The sequence below is a fragment of the Atractosteus spatula genome, chromosome 25 (assembly GCF_055471065.1).
Source record: "Atractosteus spatula isolate fAtrSpa1 chromosome 25, fAtrSpa1.hap1, whole genome shotgun sequence".
Classification (NCBI taxonomy): Eukaryota; Metazoa; Chordata; class Actinopteri; order Semionotiformes; family Lepisosteidae; genus Atractosteus; species Atractosteus spatula.
The window spans coordinates 505,450-529,513 of NC_142730.1; the positions used below are offsets into that span (position 1 = coordinate 505,450).

Sequence of the window (24,064 nt, forward strand, 5' to 3'; positions counted from 1 at the left end):
GCACCGTCCAAGCAGCCAGCTGTGGAGGCGTCTGCACTGAGGACATGCAAACTGAGGACAGGTCATCACTGAGAAATGGCCATTCTGCTGCTCAATTGCTTGATCCCTCCTCTCCAGCAAATAAGACCATCTTTCTCACTACAGTCTAGAGCAGGAATATTTACCCTCACACTTCAGCTCTTCTACACTCATCACAGCAGCAGAGAAAACAGCTGTGCAGAGCAAAGGTGTCCAAAATAAAATACAGCAGAATAAACTTCCTACACAGGTGCACACTCATAATGTTTAGACTTCCAGCAGATCAAAGGTTGAAGAGAAACTAAATGTCATTTCAATCTCTTACCAGAAGGTGGCAGAATGATTTGCAAGAGTTTATTTGCTTAAATTAACTAAAGTTTACGTTTAAATTAATTAAAGTTTTCTAAAAGTAGTAATAATAATCCTTCAAGAAACTCTTTCTCCACTCCTCCCCCTCTCTCTCTTCACAGGGTAAGACGTCTGATCCACTTGGTGACACTTACACAGCTCTGGACTTGAGAGCTGTGTCTTCTGATCACAACACTCTGAGGGTAAGTCTGTCAGTAGGAGGAAAGTTTTTTCTAATTGCAGCAGCATCTGCCTGTGCATGTAACAATATGCTAATCTAATCAATGTTTACTTTAGTATCTTTATTACTTTTAAACATTCCAGCCCTCAGTGTTGTGTTCAGTACAGTATACCTGTTAGTTCAGTCTAATCCAGCCCTCAGTGTTGTGTTCAGTACAGTATATCTGTTAGTTCAGTCTATTCCAGTCCTCGGTGTTGTGTTCAGTACTGCAGCCCCAGTGTGACAGTGTGTCTGTGACTCGGTGTCTTTCAGAGCCCACAGGACAGCGACAACTACACTGCTCTCCAGAGACCAGCTCAGTCCTCAGTATATGAGAATATCAGGACATCAGAGAAGGGAAGAGGGAACTGACACAGCTGGGGATGAGACGTAGTGTTGAAAGTGTCGTGTTCAGCATACAGTGTGTGATACCATTGTTCAACAGCGTTTCTGGGGAAAAAGAAGCTTCCTCCCTTTTATGTCACAGTTTTGTTATTCTGCCACACCTGCGGACACACTGACGGGTCCTCCATGCCTGGACAGCCCCTCCCAAACAGCACCGGGATAACATGCAAGTGGCACACAGAAAGTAGCCCCAGCTGGTAATGGAGCGCAGGACATGGCGCATCATGGGTGTTGTGGCCACACATTCACAGACCTCCCCTTGCTCCATGACGACACCCAAAACTGATCAGACAAATAGGAGTGTTTCCTGACATCATGTCACGACGGAAACTCGTGCACATCTCCTGCTGTATCGGGCTCTCCCTGTGTGTGTGACGCATCGTGCTGCTGGTCTTTAACCCCAGCTGAGCTGTTAGCAGACCTTTCCCCAGAAACACAGAGGTTGTATTGTTGTGTTGTGTGTTAGTCCTCTCCCCGGCGGCTGGCTCTCTGGTTGAATTTAGCCTGTTTTTCTTTTTTTATTGGCTCAGGGGGGCGGGGGGTGGGCAGTAACCATGGTTCCCAAAGCCACATTCCCGAGCACACAGCACATCTGGGATCTGACTGTTTGCGGGACTTGAATTCAAAGGCCACCCCCCCTCACCTCCCCTCTCTCCACTCACACCTCCCTGTCCGGCTTTCCCCCAGATCAGCTGACCCCCTGCAGCGTTGCTATGGGTCAGTCGCCCTGGTGGCCTTGAAATCCTTCGCGTTGCTCCTGGCAATGCCCTGCTTTCGATTTCCCACAGAGAGGCTCTCCTCTGCTGCCAAGAGCGCTCCGCTTCGCTCTGTTTTTCTGTTTTAGCTTCCCACTTCCCTCTCTCGAGCTCCAGCACTCCCATAGTCTGCCAGCTCTCCAATTGGCTGTTTGGAGCCCTAAATCACTCACTGGGGGGTGTTCGCTTGTACAGGGCAAGGTGGTTGATTGTGGGCCAGCCACTGCTCTGCTTTAGTGTGCTGAATGTGGGGCTCTTGGGGAGGGGTGGTGTTACAAATTAAAGGACTCATATCATTTTGTTCTTTATTCTCACTTCCTGAGGGTCCACGTAAATTGCTTCTCCTCCACTCTCTTCTGCTCTTTTGGTGGTTATTCTCCTTTCCCTTTAAAAACTCAGAACAGTAACTCCTGAAGAGGAAGAACTTCTCAAAAGCTCCGTCACAGGAAGCGTCCAGGGGAAAGAAATGACTGCTGCACCTATGTACTGGTGAAAGCCCATGGCGTCACGCCACAAAACTTCCCCATATTGTTTCATTGCTGGGCTGTGAAAAGGTCTTTTCAGAATCTGGTGCTGCTGGCGTGAGGAAAGAATGTTTCTCCTCAAACAGTTCCAAGCAGAAATAATGAAATCAGAAATGCATGGAGATATAAGTACAGAGGAGGAAACTGCAAAATAGATTAATATCACAAATCATGTATATGACATAAACCATCTTTGAACAACACATAAAGGTCCTTTCCAGAGATCCCAACTGGCTAATATAGGAGATGAAGTCTCAGGTGCATTAGACATGTTTTCATTTTCATTAAAAATCAGTTGGTAATGACCTGAATCAACTCATTACTGGCTTAATTGAAACAAGTCAACAAACGCATCCAATAACCAGCAGGAGTTTTCAAATTTGAGGTCAGGTTACAAGTGTAACAAAGATCCCAGAGTTCAGCTGATTGAGTGGAGCAAAACTCAATATTGATGCAAATGTATCCCCAAAGTATAAGGAAGGGGTCACTTATCCTGCTCCTGGATGTTTCAGTGTGTCTGCAGCCAATTCTGGTCCTGGAGGGTCAGTCAGTGTGTTCGCAGGGCTGTCCAGTCCTGGTCCTGGAGGGTCAGTCAGTGTGTCCGCAGGGCTGTCCAGTCCTGGTCCTGGAGGGTCAGTCAGTGTGTCTGTGGTTAATGTCTGTGTCTGTCTTTAAAGTAAAGGAGTAGGGCCTGAAGAGCTGGGAGAACTGATGTAATTAAGCCAGTTACAAGCAGATTTGGGTCACCAAGAGCCCATACAGGGGGATCAGGGTTGGCGATCCCTGGTGTACATGCAGCCATCACACTGCGTGAAGGTACTTAGGACTCCCTAAGGACAGCGCTCTGCCCGGGGAGTGACCCTGGCGAAAAGCGCTTAGTCACGGAGTCCGTCACGCTGTGCAATAAGCTGCCTAAGAACGCGCGCCTCCCACACTGCCTCCCCACGAGAGGCGCCCGAGCTCGTGGCGTGGGTGCAGCGCCTTGCCGGGAGTGAAGTTCGGGAAAACTCTCTTTTCCCCTTTTCCCTTCGCGGGCTCATTGGAGCGGAGCGTTGGGTACGTTAGTACTGACATCAGCAGTGAACAGCAGCTGCACATCAGCGGTGACGAAGCGCCTGCAGTTGCAGAACTTCGCTAAATTACCGGACACTCCGGGATCAGCGTGCACGCGAACAGGCTGTCCTGTTGTTTGGTTTGGGAAGCGCCGACAACTCTGAAAGTCTGAAAAAGCGAGAGGCGGCGCTCAGCCCGCCCAGAAGCGGGGAACAAGCACACCCGCACCCCGGGACTGGAGACAGGCCCGTCTTAAAACAAAACGCCGAGCAGCGAACAGATTTCAGCCCAGACCGGTCTTTCGCTTCGCCTGTAACCGTGTGTGTTACTGTTCTGAGAGGCACGGTCGCTTTGCAGTGTCTGGGAGTCTGCCCCTCCGCTCCCCTCTCCTGCCCCCTCCCCTTCCCCCTCCTCCTGCCCAGAGCAGCCCCCCTCCCCACAACAACACCGCAGCCCGTCCCCAGCCCCCTCCCTCCGCTATACTTGAACCTGGACACGATCCACCCGCGGACTGTGTTACACGGAGACCCAGCTGTCCCTGTGCCTCACAACGCGCTCCGCTCGGCGCCGCCAGCCACACAGCACGAACCGAGAGGAACCGGCGCACAGTCCTGGGACGTTGCCGTCGGGAGTGAAAGTTGTTTTTTGAAATCTCAGTGTTTTGGGGGATTGGGAAGTGGTCGCGCGCTTTTGCTTGGTGAGTTCTCGCGTCTCCGCTGCGCCGCGAGGAAGCCAGCTGGGGCGCCTCTCGTGCGCAGGTCTTGCCCGTCGGGACGGGGGTGGTTTTGGGGTACTGGGGTGCTGGGGCGGCACACCAGGGGGACTTGTTGCGTTCATGAGATGTGTGAAAATCTCGTCTGTTCTCCGCCGCTTGGCTTAGCTAGACGCTGGCGGGTTCGAGAATTTAGCTTTAAGATCCCGGTCATTAACCGCAGCGGGTCGAGGAGCGGGAGCGGACTGAGCGGATTGGGAAGTTTGTCCCAGACCTGGGGGCACAGCAGCAGCGCGGACAGGACCGTACACACCAGCCAGAGGCAACCGCTGTATCTTCCTAAAAACAATGCATGGGGATTTTGTACATATCAAGGCGTAATTTATAAGTGTAACAGCGTCGATCAGGAGAAGTTATTAATCTGTCCGCGTGTTGCGTTGCAACTGAAATTTAGTTTGCAACCAACTCAAATATTTCGTTTTCTTTTTATTTGACTTGACGCGGTCGATAGAAACACGATATGTTATCGCACAGAGTCCATAGACGGGCGCTTTGAATGGAGTCACCTCATCGATCTTCTTTGATCTTAAAATTCGAGATATCATCGATGCGGCTTGTATTGGAGTGAGGGGTTGCGGGAGCCGGGCAGGAAACTCCAGAGCGCCCCTCGATTGTCTTTCAGAAAGACTTTCACACGCTCTCGCGTGGATTTATGGTTTGGAAATGACAGAGTTCAGACACGACAGCCGATGCCGTTTCGGAGTTAATTGTCAGTTACTGTCTTCTGAGGACTCATTGTTCTCCTTGATAAAGAGACATTCATTTTCCGAAACCTTCCATTTTAATTGCCCTGTCCTCCTGCTATTTGGGTTTCCAAAAGTAGCAACAAGGAGACATGTGACAATACTCCAGTCTAGATGGTTCAGTTTGTGTGTTTTCCACCCCCTCCTTAGTCCTGGCGGAACCACGAGCCGCGCCTGTTCAGAAGTGTAAAATGCGAGATTTGCAGTTTGCTAACAGTGTAAATAACCATTTTTTTAAAAAACTGAATAATTCGTATTTTTAAAAACGTGATTTCTGTGTGCTGGCAAGCTGTGTGTTTGTGTGTGGAGGATTACAATGACATACATTTCCATTACTGAAGGATTCACAGAAAAATAAAAAAAACAACTGTTTACAACAATACGAAAACAGTCATTATCTGTAATTACTAGTTTCTCGGTTATCTCTGGCGCATGCGTAATTGAGAAAGTGCGATTTACCATTCCGAAGTCGGATAGTCGGATACTATAATTAAAATGAAACCCTTTAATTTCGTTCCGCGCATTTTCTAATCCACAGACCGACACGTTTCGCACTGACTTGTTGTCGTGTTTGTGGTATTGGCTGTTAAGTGATACGAAGGAAAAACAGAATAAATACAGAGATCCCCTCGGGTTGAAATAAGCACGGTGGCGTTAATGCCCGGCGCTCACCCTGTGTGTCCCTGCGCTGACCTTCAGGAATCACGGAGATCCCTAACTGGACCCGCAGACTGGGCTCTGCTGAGATCGTGGCTTCTCCGTATTGTCCCGTAACTGTCTTGTCTCTTGAAGGATGATCAGGCGCTACATGAAAGACGGCAGGAGCGAGCAGAGAGCAGTGTGTTACCTGTGCAAGTGAGGTCCACGACATTTATCATTACATTATCATCAAAGACGGTTCGCAATCTGTTTTCCTAAGTGTAAAGATTATCCGAAGAACGTAATAAGTGCCTCTTTAGATAATCATTAAATATCAAGCCTGCTTTTAGTTTTAGAGAACTCACTAGGCTTCCATTTTGTTGCAGTGTGATCCATGCCGGGGTTTACAAACTGCACGCCTTAGTAAAGCGCGTCTTTTACCTGATAGTCTGCATACTGTAGTACAGTACTGTAGTTAAAGCTGTGGGACATATTCTGTATGCTTTTATTCTGTTTGAGCAGTAGTGTATGCAACCTTTGAAGCCTGAAATGGATCAAACTGTTGTGGAACGGGAGTCCTATTGACTCACTGGGATTGTCCAAGTTTTCTTAATCTTAAAAAAAACACATGATTCAGGGGGACCTGTATGACTGACTGGACTGGGGCTCCCCAGGACCAGGGCTGGAGACCCCCTGAATCAGAGGTAACCCGACCCGATCCAAACCTGCAGGAGCTGAGCTGTGAAAGACGAGCAAGAGGAGTTTCCTCCAGTGACCCCAATCTTGGTCTGCTGGGACCCCTCAACTTGGGACCTACCCCCATCTCTCGGCAATATGACTCCACAAATAGATGCCTGGGCCTCTGCACCATGAGTCGCATGGGTGCCGCGAGTCGCATGCCTGTGAAATACCAGCTCTGCAGCTCCAGTTGCTCAAACAGACCCTGCAGCCCCCAGCTCAGGGAACCAACAGCAGTGAAATCCCACTTCGAAAGAGTCCCTTCCTGAAGCAGTGTGATCCACTCCCCGGTTTGTGAGCTGCAGTGTGTGATTTATTATTTCTATACCTGTGCTGTCACAGCATCTCAGACCCAGTCGTGATGTGACACACACCTATTGAGTCTATTATCGACTCAGATTTGAGTGTGAAAAAGTCAAGTCTGTCATGTAGTAAACTTCATTTTACACTGATCACCTCAGCCTGATTCACTTCCTGATTTCTGATTTGAGTAAATAGCTCTGCGCACATCTGTTATCCATCCACCCATCTCCTAAGTGCTTCACATTCAGGGTGGCAACAGACAGAGGGGTAACCCCAGGATCAAATGCCAGTCCATCGCAGGGCAGACAGAAATATGCATACACTCACACCAGGGACAGTTTTCCCAGAAGCCAATTAACCCACCAGCATGTCTTTGGACTGTGGGAGGAAACTGGAGCACCCAGAGGAAACCCACAGGATCATGGGGTGAACATGCAAACTCCACACAGACAGCAACACTGGAATTGATCCTAGAGCCTGAGTGCTGCAACACAGAAATGCTGAACACTACTCCACCAACCGTTATAGGCCTGATGTAAATTGTATAAATTGCCCGGAATTAGAAATTCTACCAAGCAGCAAAGAATAAGTATCAGAACTGTTCAATAGAAAGATATTGTCAAAAAAAGTGCATGAGGTCGTCATATTGTCAAAGTAGGGTGAGGTCCTCCAAACATAACAGGAGGTGCTTCTTTACACAAAGGGGGGTAGAAGTGTGGAACAAGCTGCCAAGCCATGTAGGGAAGCCAAGTCTCCGGCTTCTTTCAGGACCCGACTGGATCCTCATTTCAGACGAGCCTGAAAGCTTCCTTCTCTTTGGTAACAGTTCTTACGTTTCGGCGTCAGAAACGAGCTGTTCTGCTGCAGGCCTGTCTCACAGCTCTGCTCTTTCCTGGTCCACAGGTGGGATGGATCTGTCTGTACTGCTAGTGCTCTGCTCTGGTGTTGCCACGACTGTGGGTGAGTGCTCTTCCATTTTTGTGTGTCCTAACGTGTCTTAGATAGACAGGTAGATCCCACAGCCTTGAAATTTTTAACAGCCATGGGCTCTTGTGTAGGTTGCCAGCGGTGGATATTGGATGCAGCAGACGACTCCGAACACGATAGCCTGTTTGCTTGCTCACGAGAGCCTGTGGCTGCTAAACTCAGAGTCTCTGCATTACCGATCACCCGCCTTCCAAATGCTGAGCAGCTTGTTAGTAGTGAACAAGTGGCGGTTATTTTCGGACAAGGAAGGAAAGAAACACAGACGGCTTCTTGAATGACAGAGTCTTTCCAATGACTGAGCACAAGGGCACTGTGACAGTTTCACCCCCCGACACTGCAGCCTGAGCAGCTCAGTGGGGAGCTGGTGGATTGTCGTAATCTTGTGTACCCCCAAACTAGCCTCCAGGTCACCCTTCTGTACCTTTAATATCAGCACTGTTATTCAGTTTTGACAGTGTGACAGTGGCAAGACACCATGTGACTTGATTAGGATCCTCCCCAGAACTGTGGCTGGGCCCTGAGCTGATATACAGTACAGATCCAGGTCTCTTCTGGCACTTAACGTGGCCCACAGGGCCTGTGTCTGGGGTGGGTGATCCCGGGCGCTGTCAGGCTCTTGAAGGGGGAGACGTCTTCAGCCTCCTCTCCTGTCTGCGGCCGGGGGAGTTGAGGTCAGAGCACAGCCCAGCTTCGTCCTTGGGAAAGGCTGTTTCCGCTCAGACACACAGCTGTTTGAGGACGTTTCGTTATTCCAGGGAAAAGTCCCCTCCGATCCCCCCCCTCAGTGTGTGTTGAGTGCATGCAACTGGTTCCCACAGAGCTCGTTCAGAGCGCAGCTGTGGGCGGCTCCCTGAGGTTTAACTCTGTGTGTATATCTGTGCTGACAGGATCGTCCTTCGGCAGATATACTCACGGTAAGTGATCGCATCGCTGCAGGAGGAGGCATGGCACTGTCACCCGAGAGCGGGAATGCTGTGGGTCTGTGTCCAGGGGGGCGGGGGGGCCTGGCTGCTCAGTCGGGGCTGGAGCGCGCTTGTCTTGACCGGCGTGTGAGCTCTGCGGTGAGGCGGCTGTGTGGGAACTTGGCAGCGGTCCGTGCTCCCTGCTGCTCAGGGACGGAGCGACACCCGGAGTCTGGGGTCATGGCGGATGGCCTGTCAGGCCCCTGGGAGAGCTGTGGCTCACTTCAGTGTGGGGTGACAGCGGAGGGCCTGTGGAGAGCTGTGGCTCACCTGCAGTCTGACTGGCAGGAGGAGTCACGGCTCAGTGGGCTGGGGCCCCTGGGTTGTCAGAGGCGGTGTTGATAGTGGTGGGACAGGAGACGTGTTAGTAGTGCTACCAGTAGTAGTGGTGGCTGTGATGTTAGTAGTGATAGTGGTGTAGTTATAGCGGTGGTAGTATTATTGTGGTATTGTAGTTTTGGTGGGAGTAGAGGCAGTAAATTTGGTAGTACAGGTAGTATTAGTGTAATAGTAATGGTAGTATTAATGTAGTAGTGGTAGTATTAGTGTAGTATTGGTAGGAGAAGAGGTAGTAATATTGGTAGTAGTGGTAGTATTACTTGTAAAGTGGTAGTAGTAGTGTAGTATTAGTGGTATTATTAGTGTAGTAGTGTAATATTAATGGTAGTGTTGGTTGTTGTTTTTCGGCTCCGACAAAGGTCACACAGACGCATGACAAATCACATTTGCGAGTGATTTGTAAATAAAATTAGAGAGTCTTGACTGGAATTTCTGCAACAACATCTGGCACCAGGAATCGCATGACATCACGGGCATGACATCACAGTCATGACATCATGACTGTGCTCCCCAGCAACTCTGCTCCCGGGGCACCCCCCCCCCTCCCCTCCGTGCTCAGTGGAGGAGGAGGGGAGCACAGCGCTGAGAGCCCCTCGCACCCCCAGCCTGCCAGCATGTGTGTGTTTCTGACCTCTCTGCACTGGACAGACCTCGGCACCAGTCTCACACTCCTCTTCCTCTCTCTTTTCCCCCAGCGTCCAGTTCCGACCAACTGGAACGAGGTAGGAGGCAGTTCTACTTGGCTGTGGTTTGTCAATAGAGACGTAGGTTTCTGGAAGCAGACAGGGACCCGCTGGTAAATGAGTGTTATAAATGGGTGTTATAAATAAGCGAGGGGCATCAGTACCTCTAACTGCCAAAGCTCAGGGGGCAGGTTCCCCCGTCCTGGCACCTGGGACTGGGTTTCACTGACCCTTCTAATTAAAACACCCCTTGAATGCACACATGCATTTCACTCTGTGAGGAATTGATTTCTTTGTTCTGTGTGCACTCAGGATTCTTTTGCTGACAATTTATCAATAATAATGATCAGAATATTGATTATTGCTACCAGTTTCAATATATCCCATTGTACAGTACCTGGACAGACATTGCTCAAGAGGACTGGTGTGAAAAGTCAGCTGCCCTGCAGTGTTGAGGCTGCAGTACTCATCTTCGCCACTGGGGGCAGACGTCACTTAAAGGGCACATTATCAAAGTATTTTCTCTCTTCTAATTACAGACAATCATGACAGTCCTTTCCATTACGGTAAGTGGCCTGTATTTTCATGCACAGAGTAGGGTTTCTGTCCTTCAAAACAAATCCTCTGTTTTTCCTCAAACCAGTTCCCAATTAAATCTTTTTCTGTATGTATTCTTCATTTTTTTTGTGGTCTGCAGTCAGCGCAGTAAACTAGCTAACAGGTGAAGAAGAACTTTCTTCCGGATCTTTTTTTAATTGGCAGTTCAAATCCTGTCCTGCTTCTATGGAGTAACTGGGTATTGAAGAGTCCCTGGGGTGCAGAGAGGGTTCCCTGACACGCCCACCTCCCAGCACTTCTGTTTGTTGAAATTTCTGACATTCCGCAGCTCGTTAATGATTGCTGGAATGAGCTGTAGGACCTGGAGGAACAGAATTCCCCCAGACAGGGGTCAGCCAGCCCTGAAAATACATCCATATCCACAAACTGAAATCGAGTTCTGACCGTGTGGTGGCGCTGATCTGCCCCACTGGTTTGCTTCAGGAAAGATTGTTTAAATCTGCGCATCTTTGCACTAAACTGTTCATTTCCTGTGTGCCAGCATGTTTTTTTACAATGCTATTGCTGTGCTTTCCGGAACAGGGCAATGTCTTGCACAGGCTGAGACCTGTGGGTGTGTGCTGAGCTCAGCAGTTGGCAGAGGATCTCCGCTGCGATTCAGTGTGTGTGAAGGGGTTTGGTAGCTCCTGCAGTGAGACGATTATAGTTGGACAGGCTGTCCCACACGTATCCCTGCTCTCCGTCTGAAAGTGCATCTTCTCACTTTGCAGATTACGAGTCCCTGCGGATTGGAGGCCTGATCTTCGCTGTTGTCCTCTTCCTCATGGGGATCCTCCTCATCCTCAGTGAGTTCCCTGTGGCAGCAGCTGGTTTTTGAGCTGGGGGGGAGGGGGTGAACTGAGAAGGAGCTGTAAGACTGGGTCAACTCATCTGTCCTTGACGGGAGGTTAAAAAAGGCTCTTTCCTTCCTTCTGAGCTGCAGACGTGAAAATAATTGTTTCACAGAATTCCCCTCTCCTCTTCCCACTCCTTTCTCTCCTCCTCCTCTCTCCTGTATCTCCCATCTATCTCTGCTCTATCCAATCCTGAGATGCCACGTGCAGATCTGATCTGATCTCTGGGACACTTGATCTGCCCTCTCTTGCTGGGGTGCAGCTCGGTCTGAATTAGCCGCATCGCAATCCTATCGTGGGGGTCGCTGAACTCAAGCAGGGATTTAAATTAATACGGCAGAGCTCTTGCACAGTGAAGACGTACCCTATATTTCTCTAGGAAATGTTTCAGCTCGTTGCTGGAATACCTGCTAAGGATTTGATTTCATCGTCTTGACAAGCAGGCGCACGAAATAATTCATCCCTACTCTCTCGCCCTGGATGAGCTTTTACCTTTGGATCAGATTACAAGTGTTCTCGTGCGGACGACACTCTGCCCCCTCACCTACACTACAGACCTCTCTCCCATCCTCATCTGCCCACTTCATGGCTGAGTGGGAGTTTGGAAAATGAGTAAATGTAACCTGTGTTTTCCAGACCTGTGTTCGTGATCTAGGCATTTCAACCAACACAAACAGAACAGCTGTGGGTTTCGTATCAGACACACTCATTTCCTAAGGATGTGCAAATTCTTTGTTAGTAGAGTTTGGAAGTGAAAGCTGTGTCTGTGTTTCTGTTTCGAACCTGCTTACACACTGAGTTTCTTTTCACAAACCCTAAACGTCTGTGTGTGTCTTTCCAATCACAGGTCGCAAGTGTCGCTGCAAGTTCAACCAACAACAGCCGTAAGTCTGGTTTCATCTCCTGACATTAACACCTGAAGGACTGGGGCTCTCGGGGGCTGAACTGAGCCAGTTACTGTCCTCATGAGCCCAGACTCACAGTGACCTTTAACCCCTGACTGAAGGCACTAGAGCCCCTGAAGGACTGGGCTCTCAGGGACTGAGCTGAGCCAGTTACTGTCCTCATGAGCCCAGACTCACAGTGACCTTTAACCCCTGACTGCAGACAGCTGAAAGGCCTGGGCGGCACCAGGGTTGCTGACCATTGATCTGGAGTCTCTTAGCCCACAGTTGTACCTCTGATGTCACATGACAGAGAAATGTCACTCCCCCTGATGCCACTACATCCTAACCCATGACAGGCCAGGAACATTATAACGTTATCTTTGTCTTTTTAATTAATATTTGTAGATAACATGAAGTTTCCAGCAGTTTTGGGTGCTAAAAACTATTCAAAATGTATCAGCTGCCATTGTGCCTAGTTTTAGAGTGGACAGTAGGGGGCGACACTCATCCACAAGACGGGCGTCAGAAGGGTCCTGTAACTCACCCAGCGAGTCAGTGGCACAGCTGGATTAGGAGCTCCTTGCAGTCTCCAGATTAGAAAATTATGAATGAAGTCGTTGGAAATCTGAATAGAAGAAATCCGCAAAAAAGTCGTGTTTCTTGAAACAAAAGGACCGTGAGCAATTTCACAGCCCTGGGTGGCAGTGTGGTGTTGCAGAGAGAGCAAGCGTGGGCGTTCTCCTGTCGTCAGAGTCATGAACCCGCGTCTCGTTCACAGCACTGGGGAGCCCGATGAGGAAGCTGGGAATCTGAGGTCATCCATCAGACGTGAGTGAGATCTCTTTCATCTCTCTCCCTTTTCGCTTGCTTTTGGTGCAAGTCTGAGTAATAATTAAAAAAAACTTTATTTTATATAGTGCTTATTTAGGATTAGCCTGGATGACCAGGATTCTCTCAGCTTCCTTTAAGAGTGTCTTATCAGCAGGATATTAACCGACCTCTCTCCCCGGCAGGACTGTCCAGTAGGAAGAGATAAGCAGGGGGCTGAATTCAAGGTATGTGTGCACACCACATCACAGCCTCCCCTCCCAACCAAACAACCTGTCAGCTGCTGCATTTCACCACGTCTACCACCTGAAGACGTGAAAAACACAATAGCTGTGCAAGACTGACATGTTCTGTTATTTCTGTGCTACCACTTCTAGTTGGAACCATGTTCTTGCCTGTGCCGCCTCCCTGATGCCAGGTCCCAGAAGGAATTATGGGAAGGCAGTCATGTGGTCATGAGGCGTTAGCCTGTTAGAGGGCAATGTGGACGTTCTCTTCACCACTTGCTGGGCTACTGTTACACAACTATTGTTTGTTGTACTATTTTATGATTGTGTTACTTGTGAAAGTGGAACTATCTCAGCAGGGAAATATTCCAGCCTGCTTCCCTCCTAACTAAAGGCACCATTCTGGCACAAATTGTTATCAGATCCTTGCATAATATTAAATTCCAGTATCATTCTAGCAGGGATATATCACACATGGGGGGTACAGTGGTCAGCATTGCTGCATCGCATGGCTGGAGCCCCAGGTTCAATTCTTGGGGACACCATCTCTGTGGAGTCTGTATGTTCTCCCCATGTTCATATGGGTTTCCTCCCCCAGGCTAAAGACATGCTGGTGGGTTAACTGGCTCCTGTGATAACTGGCCCTGGTGTGTGAGTGTGTGTGTCCTGTGATGGACTGGTGTCCTGTCCAGGGTGTGTGAGTGTGTGTCTCCTGTGATGGACTGGTGTCCTGTCCAGGGTGTGTGTGTCTGTGTGTCCTGTGATGGACTGGTGTCCTGTCCAGAGTGTGTGTGTCTGTGTGTCCTTTGATGGACTGGTGTCCTGCCCAGGGTGTACCCTGCCTTGTGCCTGCTTGCTTGCTGAGACAGACTCCAGCTCCCCTGGATCCCGGACTGGATGAATCAGTCATGAAATGGATGGGTACTTTGTCGTGGGAGGTTGCTGATGCTTTGTAAGTTCTGCTTCCCTGGGTCCTATTTATCGATCAGAACCTTCTGGTTTCGGGCCAGATAAGCCCAGTGGCCCGTCTGACCCGCTCTTAGCTGCACTTGCTGGGGTGCGGGGGTCTTCAGCACGGCAAGCTGAAGAGCTGGCATGAGGTCGCGCGCGATGAGCCCGGGAGCCGCCTGGCTTCGCAGCGCGGGCAGGGGCTCTCACGTTCCCGCCCTCAGCCGTGCTCGTGCGCTCCAGGTGCCCGCCGAGATGCCAGTCAGTGATGCCGTCCCCGGCGCGCGGACGTCTGCTGGCCCCCCGCAGGAAGCCCGTTCGCCACCCGGACCCGACTTCCTCTGCTTCTGCTCGCCCCGCCTTGTCTCCTCTCCGCCTCTCCGCCTGTCCGAGGAGCGACTCCAGCCCGAGAGCACCCCCTTCCGGTCCGTGTATCTCCGCCCGTCCCAGCGAAGGATAAATAAAGTGCTAAAATAATCTCGGCGTTCCGGTGTCCGATTCTCTGTATCGAGAGATACTGCTGCCTGTCTTCCTTCTGTTCTCCTACGCATCTTTCCGCTGGGTTCGGTTTGGGCTTTTTTGAGGTCTAACTTCTTTCACAATGGGTGGAACCGTGTCGCAGAGCCCCCTGCTGGTCAGACATGAGTATGACGCTGGGTTGCGCACAGCGCAGTGTACAGGTGTAACAGCGCCTGTCCACGGCCCACTGCTGAAACCTCAGTAGCACACTCGATAAAGTAGGTCATCTTTCTGTCTGCAATAACCCACCATAGAGCTGGTCTCTGTCAAGAATTAATAGGCCTTTGCATCCTAAAAAATATCAATTTTGTAGCAGCCCTACTTTCCAAACTGTCACCAGCCCGTGTCTGTGTTCCACAGGTAACTAATACAACCACACCCCCCGCCACACTGATAACTACACAATCACACACTACAGACACACATTCTGACAAACACACAGGTATCACACAGTCTGACACACTCGCACACTTGTACTAAACAATCACACTACACACTCGCACAGAGACACACACTCGCACACACAGACGCACACACACCGATAACCACGCGGCGCGCGAGCCCTGTTGCTGGGCAGCCAGCGCGCTTCTCGTGCCGCAGTGGGGAGCGCGAGGATCCCCGGCTGCAGTCTCTCCCGCTCGCTCGCTCCTGCAGAGCAGCTGCCGCGACACGGCCGGGCCGCCCTCGGTGTCCCCGCCGGATTCCCCCGGGGGCCGGGGAGGCGCTGCGAGACAGTGGCGCCCGCTGGCCGGCAGGGGGCCCCCGAGCCGAGCTTCATTAAAAAAAAAAACTGCAGAATTTTTTGAGGGCTTTCAAGCACGCTCGCGCAACCCCTGCAGAGAGAGAGAGATCTGAGCAGCGAAGCACCGGCTCCCGCACACTGCAGCCATCATGTCTTCAACAAGAGGTAAGAGCCTTTCCTGCGCTCCTGCAGCAGCCTGCGGATCCTCCTTCTCTAGACTAACGCTCGGCTCTTGAGCTGCAGACTTCCCGAGATTCCCGGGCGTTGCGGAGGAAGAGTTTCTCTGGCGCGTCTCCGCACTTTTTAAACGGTGTTTCAGTGGATGTTGTGTATTCGCGGAGCATGTTTGCAGATTCCTATAAAACCGTCCCCCTGTCATCTAGAAACAGGGATCCTAACAGGTTTGGGGTGTTTCTTTTTTTTGTGGGGGGGGGGGGATCTGGGCTCACGCCGTGTTGAAAACTGCGGTCTGGGCGCCTCGGTTCCGCAGGAGTAGCGTGGAGCTCGGAACCGGGTCCTGGACCGGAACCGTGGGTCCGGGCGGAGGGTGCAGACTGGCTGCAGTTCCACTGACTCGGCTCGTGAACTGCCGGATTAGAATCAGATGTGCTAATGATGATGATGAAAAAGAAATTCTGAGCAATTAATTAATTGCTAATTGAATATCTAGATATACACATATTCATATAGTGGAGACGCTTAGTGTGCTGATCGCGCGTTCCTTCACAGCAGATTATTATTATCATCCACCTGAGTCGTTCAATAATCCCAGTGCGCTCTGAGTGGGGACTCCCTCCCCCCTCTCCCGGTTTTCGCTGAGGGAAGCTTTTCCGCATAGCCCAGCAGTTCAGCTGCGATCAATCACTGGGAGGCTGGGAGTCTCCCGCAGCCGGCGGAGGAGACGGAAACCCCTCCGTGTGCGCCTCACGCCCAGCTGCGGGTGCAGCAGCCGGCTGGCCGCTCGCTCGGGTCCGCGGTGCCGGCAGCACGAGCCGGAGTCGCGCCTCACACTTGTCACCACCGCACGCGCTCGTGTGGCAAGATCCCCGTGCTCCCAGCAGGTCCGCAGTGCTCGGACCGGGCGCAGTGACGCGGCGGCGCCGCCAGGTGGCAGCCGTGAGCCGCCCATAGAAGCCGAGGCGCAGCGAGCAGCGCGCAGCGTGGACAGCAGGCCCTGCACACTGCTGATTTTTTTACTAGGTTAAATCTGCAAGCCACACCTGGCGCCAGCATAACTTCTCCATTGCCTTGCTGTCGTGCCAGTATCTCGATTTCCGGCTGAGCAGCTGGTCTCGGTGTCTTGAATCTGCCTGGACAATCGACAGCGCTGTCACTGGCGCTAAGAATACCAGACTGCTGATGTCCATCCTTTCTCTAACTGCTTCTCTCAATTCACAACAAAGTGACGCTTTGAGTTCTCAGCAGCGAAAGCTCTTTAGACACATCCTATACCTGTCTCAGTAAAAAAATGTGATCCAGTAATTATTGATCTAGATAGATTTTTTTTATTGATCCCATGAGGGAAATTGCAGACAACTACAACATCTACACGACAAGTCAGGCTGGGAGGAAAACCAGGCATCCCAGGAGCTGTGTGTGACACCCCAGGCTCACGAAAGCAGCCAGGAGACTGAAACCTGAGCTAAAAATAATCCTCCATGCAGAGAGAAACAGCAGTGAGAGGAGATGCAGATTCCAGGCGGTAATTATTCCTCATGAGTTCGCCTGGGTGTTGGACGAGCGTGGAGGATTGATCCCAGCGACTGCCAGCTGGCTTCAGCAGTGGAGCCCACAGGGCGATCAAAAACCTCCTGCATAATTAACGCCCTGCATGCAGAAGGGAAGACATGGCCCAGATCTGTGCTAATGATTAACGACATATTAGAACGCAGGAACTTTAGAAAGGTTACAGATTAGATGAGCATGTCTAGCCTGTTAGATGCTCTTTAGTAACTATGACTGGAGAATTTCATCCTGTAGTTTCTTGAAAGGCGCCAGAGTATCAGCTTTAACAATATGACTGGACAGCTTGTTCCACACTCCCACCACCCTGCGTGTAAAGAAGTGCCTCCTGTTCTGATGTGGTCAAGGATGAAAGGAGGGACTCCACTGGGTTATGAGTTTTTTTTTTAAGAAATGTGTCTGAGTTGTTAAAAGCTGAGTGCAATGGTCACTCCTAACACGCTGCCCAGGCGAACGCTCCCAGTGGCAGACATGTTTGGTATTTCTGCAGGTTTACTGCAGCTTGTCTCATGCGTGTCCTCTGATTGTGCTGATTTGCTCTCTCCTCTGTATTGCAGAGCCTCACCTGCCACAGAGCGATTTCGAATACGGTAGGTGAATCTGTGTTGTAGCTGTGTTGTATCTGTCGGTGTAGCTGTGTTGTATCTGTAGATGCATCTGTGTTGTAGCTGTAGATGTATCTGTGTTCTATCTGTTGTATCTGTCGGTGTAGCTGTGTTGTATCTGTGTTGTAGCTGTAGATGTATCTGTGTTCTATCTGTTGTATCTGTGTTGTATCTGTCGGTGTAGTTGTGTTGTTGGTCAGCATGTATCTGGACTGTGGGAGGAAACCAGAGCACAAACCCACACAAACACAGGGAGAACATGCAAACTCCACTCATTTCAACCCAGAGTCACAGAGAGGCAGCAATGCTGACCACTGCACTCCAGTGCCGCCCCTGGATGAATAATCACATATTTCTGTTAAGTAAAGACTCGGCAGTCCTGCAGGCTTCACAGGCTGGCAAAGGCTGTCCAGTTTGAGATGATGACAATTATTCATGATCCTTCTTGTTTATCCACAGATTATGATACCCTGAGGACCACAGGGGTGATTCTGGCTGTCATCATGTTTGTGGCCGGGATCCTCATTGCCCTGTGTGAGTACGGCGCCCTCTGCTGGCCACTTCTCCAACTCTTCACCCCAATCGCTCCACACTCTTACTGTAACAGCAGACTCGTCACTGATTTCCAATGATGGAAAGGAGCCATCTTAAACCCTGAGAATAAGTGCTAAAGTCAGACTATAATAATACAAGAGTCATTTCAGCTGAGAGGAGCCCACTTGACACACCTAATGCAATTAAAGATAATTAATCTGATAATGATTTAAAGCCAACAAAACCTACTGGATGTGAACCATATTTGCTGGCATCATGGTTATAATCCTGGGTGATCCGGTCAGACTGTTACAATCATGTTCCAGAAAGGTCAGGGATTGGGCAGCTTGGGGGAGGTCGGGAATTCTGTCTGGACGAGAGCTGGGGTGTCAAACTGAGCTGCTGCAGGGCTTGTTTTTTGTTTCAACATAAGAACATGAGAAAGGTTCTAAACGAGAAGAGGCCATTATGCCCATCGGTTGTTAGTGGTTAATTGAAATTTGACAATTGTTCATTGAAATCGTGACTTGAGTTACCAGTTTAACAATTAATTTTGCTATTTTGTGAAGAAACAAATAGGATGTTCCTTAAGCTCTTTAACAGCTGGTACCTCAAATCATTCACTTCATAAAAATACAGTTACAGGACCTACTGTATAAAGCAGTTCGGTTCCTGGAGTGAAATATTATAGTTATGTCGTTACTTAAATAATTAGACCCACTGTGTAACAGAGTTCGGGTGGAACACAATCCAGAAGCTGTTGGACTCCAGGGGCTCAAGTGTTCCCCCAACACCACACAAGACACAATGGGGTCCCATCTTACGCACATATTGCACAGCTGAGCCTGGAAACAAATGACAATTTCCTCCACACTGATGCCAAGCTTTAACCTTCTAGTTCATTGATGGCTCTCAGCGTTAATACCTGGGATCAAGGCAGTCCTGGTTACTTTTGAACCCCACTCAAGTATGCAGCCAGCTGCAGAGCCGAACTCCCTGTGTCCGAGCAGAGAAACAGCCGAGAGAAGTCTGGACACAGACTGGAGCTCCCCCTTTCCTCTGGAGGTCACGTCGTCCCTCGGTTGTTTCTGAGGTGCCCTCCACCCCGCTGGCTTGGCACCCTCATTCCCCCACCCTTCCCCTGTGACCCCTAACCTGCAGCCCTTGTCTTTTCTCCTGACAGGTAAAAAATTCAAATGTGTGAAATCTTCTTCCAAGTAAGCTGTCTCCTCTGTTTGCTCTCCTCCGGCCTGTGCATGCAGGATGCATTGGGACTTGAGAACGACAGGAAGCAGGAGTATTTTGTGTTTCGTGCCCTCTCCGTCTCTGTCTCCTTCCAGACGTTGGTCGTGGTCGTTGTCGTTCCTGCCCGCGCACATCCCTCCCCCTCCCCCTCTGTGCAACACTGGCCTCTCGTGGCAGGATTGAGAATTGCAGCCTCTGCCCACTTCCCTCCCCAGCTCAGCTAACTAACAGGCGCTGCCCGCACGCCAGCAAACTGGCTGCATTCTTCTCAAGAGCTCACCTTCACTGCAAGAGGCAGCCAAATACAGAGGGATCCCGGTACTGTTTTCAGGAGGCAGGCATGATTTCTAAGCTCTTAGCTCAAGTGGCTCGCTAACCTCAGCGGGGCCCGAGCCTCCAGCCCGGAAAGGAGGTTCAGTAACGCGCCCAGAGCTCGCCAGACACGACGAGACGATGGCAGAGCGGCGCCACGGGGAGTGTTTGGACCGCGCTCCGGTGAAGGTGGGCTCGTGCTGTTTTGCTGGCGCGGGGGTGGCGCCGCGCCCGTCTCGTGGCGTCCACGGTGCCGGCGGCATGCTGCTTGCGCGGTCCCTCTGTCCTGGTCGCCGCTCAAGAGCGTGGAGAGAGCTGAGCTAAACCGAGTGATTGCAGATGTTTTTCAATGTGTTTGTTTTCTGCTTTGCGAATTCTGCACCGTGTATAGTGGACACTGCGAAGCTTTCTGGCCATAACTCAGCCTGTGGCGCTTATCCAGTCTGCTCTGGAGCTGAATTTGCCTTTTAACAGCTTCTTAACTGTTTAATTGAGAATCGACAACATCGATGCAGTGTAGGGCATACAGAGGCCTGTGCGGTGCAATGGAACCATGTGGTTCAGATTTAAGAAGATACACAACAGTTGAATTGCGATTTTTGTCCACTAGGGGGAGTTAACCACTGCAGTCAAATACCAATTTTTGCTTACAGTTGCTCAGTAATTCACTGTACCACCTCTTACCATTGCAGTAGAATATGGCCACAAAGCTTTGAACGCTCACTCCTGAAGTATCTGGGCAGACATCGCCCCATCTCTCCAGTACGCCCCCAGTGGCAGGCCCTCAGTTCTCAATAACATCTTGTGTCCGTGTCTGTTCACAGCGGGAGCCCAGTGGAAGTTTTACAGCCGCAAAAGACAGAAGGTAAGGAAACTGAGAGATGGATTGTGGGTAAAATTGCACAAAATCCTCACAAAGTCAGTAATGTTGGTAGATCTGAACCTGCAGGACTGCATTTAGAAAAACGGGGTTCAGCGGTGATCGTGGTGCAGTGAACTGGCACAGTGGAGAGGGGAAAAACTCCCTTGATTAGAAGGTTTATATAGGAGCAGCCATCAAAAGGTATAGCTGGTCCCATGACAGCCAGCGGACAGAGAGAAAAACTCTGACATTAGCTGACCACTCTCTGTACAGCCCTGTGTCTGAGCTGCCCTTCATACATTAAAGCCCTTGTTAGTGACCAGAGCACTGTCTCTCCTGCCACTGGATGGGGGTGGGACTGGTGGGGGGGACATTTCCAGAATTAGAAAACTTCCACAGTGGGGATATTTCATCTCCAGAAGAGATTTTCCCTATTCTGGGAATAACCAAGGAAAGAGGGTTGTGTCAGATTATAGATTATAGACCAACAGACTCGGGTAATACTGTGACCTGCCCTCCTCTTGCCCTCAGCCCATTCTGCACCATCAGTACTCCCTGCAGGACGGGCCTCCCCTCAATCCACAGGGGCCTCCTGGGGAGATCCCTTAAACTCACACAGCTTCCAAGTCTTTACTAAGTGACCCCGATAAATAAAGCCACTCACTCCAAGTGCAGGGAGTTCAGTGGATCAGCCTGGACCAGGTCACTATCTGACTGTGCCCAGGATTTCCTAAGCGACAGTGCAGGGGGTGTTTGAGCCTGGATCAGGTACGATTATCCGATTGTGATATCCCAATATCCCATGATATCCCAAGCAGCGGAGCATAACGGGCTCAGTTTAGCCTGAAGCAGGGTTAGGATTAGACAGCCAGGGCTGTCGTGGGTGGACGGATTCTAGGTGCCTCTGTGCCTCTGCTCCTGTGTTGCAGTGCCGCCTCAGACTGTATAAGCGGAGAGCAGGAGCTGGGGGAAGGGAAGAGCTGCCCATCTGCAGAGATGCACCAGAACGACGGAGGAGGAGTCCAGGCCGCTGGCAGCCCTCTGTCCACCCCGACACCCAGACAGGACCCCGGGACCTCCTGATAAACATCTCCTCTTTAGCGAAAACCGGAAAGCTTTGTCAGTTGGTCAATTTTAATTCGTTATATGGCACCCTTTCATAGTGAATTGTGAAGGATTTATCCCAGGCTGTTTACAACAGCGTCTACAGTAAGTATAAAAGTAAGGAATACTGATGAATGAAGGATTACGTTAAGAAAAGTGAGAATCCTGAAGCCTGTTACTTATCCTTGCAGAAGAGTCCAGCTTCCTCCCAGCTATAGCAGGGAGGCTCAAGCGGTCTTGGGCCCAAATAAAACCACTTTCGGACCCGGTTAACGCTCTCCCTGGTGACCACAGTATCTGCTGCTATTCATTCTAGCTGGACTCTCTGTGACCTCGTTGAACCCGTGACCAGTCTCCTCAATGGTGCCTCCTCTGAAAATAAGTTGCAGCCTTCAGGTATTGTTTATATAGGTGCATTTTAAAATCTCCTTCATGGTTTCAGAGCTAAAAATGAATTCTAATTGATTGTAAATCCTTAGATGAGCCTGGGGGTCACTTGTACAAGCAAGAGCTCAGCTAGAACCAAAAGCAACAGAAATCTGGGGTCACCAGGACCTGGCTGGGGAAACCCTACCAAAGAGCTGGGATATAAATTTGGCTTCCTTTGCCCTCTGTGAAGCACAGCTGGATTTCCTCATAAGCCCTGCTCCAGCCAGAAGTCATGTAACATCACAGAAACTCACATCTCGGTGCTCAGAATCTGATTGTGTGTTAAAGTGCAGATTCTGCCCAGTGGCCAAGATGCATGCAAGGTTTAGCACAGTGCAAGGTTGCAAGGTTTGCACTTTTCTTGCCGCTGAATAAGAATAGATCAGAAACTTGTCTCAACCCACCCAAATATTTACTGCAGTCTTACAAAACCCAGCATTCTACATTGTTTTAAAACAAAACGTTCAAAGCTCACTGCACAGTGCTAAACACACATAGCTGACTCCGTCATTACTGACACACCTCAGCTGTAGGCAGGAACGTTCTCTATCGATCGGCTGTGTCCACTCGCTCTCACAACAGACAGCTCTGATCCAGGAAGCCAGAATGTTTGGAGTCAATCTTGCCATTAAAAATAAACTCAAATCTTCTCACCACCCACCCAGCAAAATCAAAGCCCAAACGTTATCTTGCATCTGGAATTGTTGGAAGTTTGGGATTTGGAATTTGCAGTTGGGCTGAGGGGCCGTGGGCAGGGCACTGGATCTTCACTCGGGGGGTGGAGGGCTCGGATCCCAGACAGGATGCCATGGTTGTGCAATCCCCAGCTGACACACCGGCTGTCCTCTGGACTCTCATCCTCACAGTAGTTCATGCAGGGAGCTGCGGCAGCACGCGTGGGCTGCAAAGGAACAAGTAAAGGTTTATTCCTGCTGAAAAGAGCAGAAAGGAAACGCAACGTTTCGGCTGTGGAGCCTGGTGTCACACCCGAAGAAGGATGGATTAAACCTTTACTTGTTCCTTTTTCGTCCTTAAAGATCTTGTTACTTACTGACTCCTCTGATTCACAAAGGGTAATCTGCCTAAATCTTTAAAAAATACAGGATGAATTTGATCCATTTATACATATATTCGTACAGCTACATATTGGCTTAATCTGTCCTTCAATAAAAACTGCTGATGGAGGGAAATTCCATCTCGGGCTTTCCTGGGATAGCACCAGGGAGAGCGTCGAAACATGCATGCTGACTATTTGTGTTTGAAAAAGAATCCCCGTTGTCTTTTTCCTCCTTTTCTCCGGGATCCCTGTGTGGCGGATGTGAAAAAGCAGGGAGAGGGCCTGTTTTCTCTGGACTGAGGGGCTAGCCCCCCCCACCTCCAGTCTGCCTCTGTCTGTCCGCTCTGTGACCATTGCATGAAGACCTAGAAACAGAAATAAAGTAATCATAGCACTTTTTAAAGTGAGAAATGGATGCAATAGTGACTTATCTACCTGTGTGCGTGTGTGTGGGGAACTGCAGAAGGCAGGGAGTGAATGTGATTAAGAAGCCTATATATATATATCAAAAATCGAAAAGAATAACTTCTCTTCTTTTCCTCGTGATGTTTAATTGCACTTTTTACCTGGTTGTGACCGTGTCAGTCTCAGCTCAGCCTGTATATTCCAGGCCGCAGTCTGGATTCTTTTTTTTCTACAAGACCCACAAAAGCCACCAAACAAATGAACAGGGATTTGAAATCTATTCCGTGTTGCAAAGTATTGTACAATAAAGGGATGTTTTGTTGTTGCCCCGGCTCATGGCGTCTGTCTTGTGCGCTGGTGTGGTGAGAAGGAAAAGCACGAGTGTGCTGTGGGTGAGGTCCTTGACTCGGTGGAGCGGGGATCTGATGCCTCCTGCAGTCTGCTGTTTGAGCGAGCGAGAGCGTGGCTGGGCAGCTCCCTCACTCGGCTGCTGGACCGAGTCACTGGCCGTCGGACCCTGAGAGAAGAGATACAAGCTTTCCCAGCAGGGGCAGGGCCGTGGAAGATGGTGTTGATTGCCAGCACGACGAGCTTTTTAAGAAAAACAAACATATATTAATAAGCAACTGTCTAACAAAACAGCTGAGTCATATCAGCAGGGGTAAGAGAGGCTGAGA

General features: G+C 50.1%; 3 protein-coding genes across 5 annotated transcripts in view; all 3 read left to right on the forward strand.

The window, feature by feature from the left end:
• The window catches only part of LOC148814910 (B-cell receptor CD22-like), a 65,213-nt gene extending 63,543 nt beyond the window's left edge, over nucleotides 1–1,670 (forward strand). The window contains exons 15-16 of the mRNA XM_088905192.1: nucleotides 489–569; nucleotides 860–1,670. Of these exons, the coding sequence (XP_088761318.1) occupies nucleotides 489–569; nucleotides 860–958 (180 nt within the window). The 3' untranslated portion in view covers nucleotides 959–1,670. The remainder of the gene's footprint in view (nucleotides 1–488; nucleotides 570–859) is intronic.
• A 1,944-nt stretch (nucleotides 1,671–3,614) lies between these two features.
• Nucleotides 3,615–14,307, forward strand: LOC148814914 (phospholemman-like). 3 transcript variants are annotated; one of them, XM_088905214.1, is made up of 10 exons: nucleotides 3,615–4,020; nucleotides 7,422–7,478; nucleotides 8,393–8,419; nucleotides 9,502–9,528; nucleotides 10,029–10,055; nucleotides 10,818–10,892; nucleotides 11,788–11,824; nucleotides 12,606–12,655; nucleotides 12,841–12,882; nucleotides 14,074–14,307. In XM_088905214.1, exons 2-9 carry the CDS (start codon nucleotides 7,427–7,429, stop codon nucleotides 12,861–12,863), a joined length of 318 nt encoding a protein of 105 aa, XP_088761340.1. In that variant the 5' UTR covers nucleotides 3,615–4,020; nucleotides 7,422–7,426; the 3' UTR covers nucleotides 12,864–12,882; nucleotides 14,074–14,307. The 3 variants fall into 3 exon arrangements, with proteins under 3 accessions (XP_088761340.1, XP_088761343.1, XP_088761341.1); XM_088905217.1 differs by lacking the exon at nucleotides 12,606–12,655; XM_088905215.1 differs by lacking the exon at nucleotides 8,393–8,419.
• Nucleotides 14,308–15,186: 879 nt separating this feature from the next.
• LOC148814915 (uncharacterized) lies at nucleotides 15,187–23,714 on the forward strand. The gene is made up of 5 exons (XM_088905211.1): nucleotides 15,187–15,256; nucleotides 17,392–17,424; nucleotides 17,899–17,973; nucleotides 20,355–20,395; nucleotides 21,322–23,714. The coding sequence occupies exons 1-5, from the start codon at nucleotides 15,241–15,243 to the stop codon at nucleotides 21,553–21,555; spliced, it is 399 nt and encodes a 132-aa protein (XP_088761337.1). The 5' UTR covers nucleotides 15,187–15,240; the 3' UTR covers nucleotides 21,556–23,714.
• The last annotated feature ends 350 nt before the right edge of the window (nucleotides 23,715–24,064 follow it).